The sequence below is a fragment of the Pteropus vampyrus genome, unplaced genomic scaffold (genome assembly GCF_000151845.1).
Source record: "Pteropus vampyrus isolate Shadow unplaced genomic scaffold, Pvam_2.0 Scaffold432, whole genome shotgun sequence".
Lineage (NCBI taxonomy): Eukaryota > Metazoa > Chordata > Mammalia > Chiroptera > Pteropodidae > Pteropus > Pteropus vampyrus.
This window is the reverse complement of record NW_011889213.1, coordinates 313,670-315,670: the sequence shown is the minus strand read 5'-3', so window position 1 is coordinate 315,670 and position 2,001 is coordinate 313,670. Positions and strand designations below refer to the sequence as shown.

The window sequence follows — 2,001 nt, the reverse complement described above, 5'->3', positions numbered from 1 at the left end:
TTTCCTTACCTCTCCTTCATGTCATCTGGGACACCATTCTCAGGGAACATTGAGGCAATTGCACTGAAGATCATGTCGTTTGGGAACTGTTTCTTGGAACTCTTTTTGTTGCCTGAATTTAAAAAGACAAAAAGTTCCTGAGTGCTATCTATAATCAGAGTATGTAAACAAAGCTGTTTGGTCATTTTCCTTTTGTCACAGCATTTCAATTAGAGCTGCTTTGTTAACCTAACCATTGACTGTTTAGGAACATATAAAGAAGATCAGGGTTACCTGGACTTATCTAATAGGCTACCAGTAAATAAGGAAATTGGAGCCATCTACATATTAACACAAAATCCACATTACAAGATAGAATCTGGAGGGGAAAACCAGAGTTTTCACAGAGACCTGAATATAGAAGAATTCTATCATAATGTTGATGCTGAAGAATAACTTAATTATAATGAGAGAGACACTATGTACCTGAACATACAGTATAATTAAATAACAGAGCAAAATTAAAAATTAAATTAATTATTAACAACATGGAAAATGCTCATGATTAAATAAAAAGAAATATAAAATTATATATGTGTATACACACACAGAGAGCATGATCCCAATTTCAAATAACATATATAAACAGGTTGATTTATATATGTGCTTTTTAAAAATTGAGATATAATTGTCACATAACCTTGTATTAGTTTTAGGTATATACACATTTTTTAGGTCTAGAAGGAAATATGAATGCTGGTTATTCCAAGGTAGAAGGATTATACGGTAATTTTATTGTCTTCTTTATAACTTTTCGTGTTTTCCAAACATACCACTCTTATAATTAGAAGTGAACAATGATTATTCTCTAAGTTCTTCTATTTTCTTCTTCAGCTAGGTCACATCTATCTTAAGCTATTATCAATGACCATTTTTTCTTTTTAGTGGACCAATGACAAGCATCAACAGCCTTTAATAAGCAATAAATCTTTCTGTTTTTTCCTTCTTCCTTCCTCCTGTTACTTTCAAAATGGAATAAAGAAGTAGTGCTATTTACTTTCAATAGCATGTCGTTTTCTCTTCCTTGTTACTGGCAGATCTTCTTTGCTGTCATCTTGCTTTCCATCTGAGGTGTCATTGTGTCCTTCTTCTTCCTCATCTGAGTATTGATTCAGGGCATCTACCAACTCCAGGAAAACAGCATCACTGATCAGGACAGATCCAGGGATCATCTCTGAAACATAAGGATTAGATGGGTGAGCAGTGGTTGTTTCATACTCCATTAGTCCTCCTAGGAAGTTTTTCTTGTATTCATTCCCAAGGCCCAGATAGATAACATAGGTACACTTTTATATGGACAACCAGGGAATTACAACCATTGATCAGCTCTTACAACTGCAATGGTTCAGCTGGTTAGAGTAGAAAATCGAGTTACAGACTTTATTCCTACTGGGGTACTTCACTTACTCAGTCACAGGTCAATCTGTACTTATGGTTCAAAATCTCACAAAAAAATGTAGAAACAATACGAATGGGACAGAAAAAGAATGATAAAGTGAAAAGGTACCTGGTTTTGCTGCTGATGGGTCAATAGTGACTTCTTTTAATCAAAAAACAGCACTTTTCAAAAGACAGCTCTTTTTCTAACATCACACTATTATATACTACACCTTACAAGAAAGTCTTTGAACACTAGGGGGCGTTGTGGATAAATGCATTTCAACAGCATCACAACAGCACCCATAACTGTCAAAAGAGCAGGTAAGGCTATTGGTTTGCAAATTGAGGAGGAATCTCTCCCCATCTTCCCACCTCTTAACACACTGACAGCCTTTTCCAGAACTACAACTAAATCCAAATGACTTGCTTTTAGCAAAGTCAGGACATTATAACTTAGACAACTTCTGAGAGACCCAGGAGATATTTGGATCAACGAAGACAGAGAGGTTATGCTCATCGCCATTCTCAGAGAAAGGAAAATGAAGGACAAATGGCCTTGGCTGGATTTATGGAAAACTTTAA

General features: G+C 35.4%; 1 protein-coding gene across 2 annotated transcripts in view; it reads right to left on the bottom strand.

The window, feature by feature from the left end:
* The window catches only part of EZH1 (enhancer of zeste 1 polycomb repressive complex 2 subunit), a 30,587-nt gene that overhangs the window by 15,822 nt on the left and 12,764 nt on the right, over positions 1-2,001 (bottom strand). For both annotated transcript variants that reach the window (XM_023523905.1, XM_023523904.1), the window contains 2 exons: positions 1,037-1,213; positions 10-112 (listed from right to left, as the gene is read on the bottom strand). In XM_023523905.1, the coding sequence (XP_023379673.1) occupies positions 10-112; positions 1,037-1,213 (280 nt within the window). The remainder of the gene's footprint in view (positions 1-9; positions 113-1,036; positions 1,214-2,001) is intronic.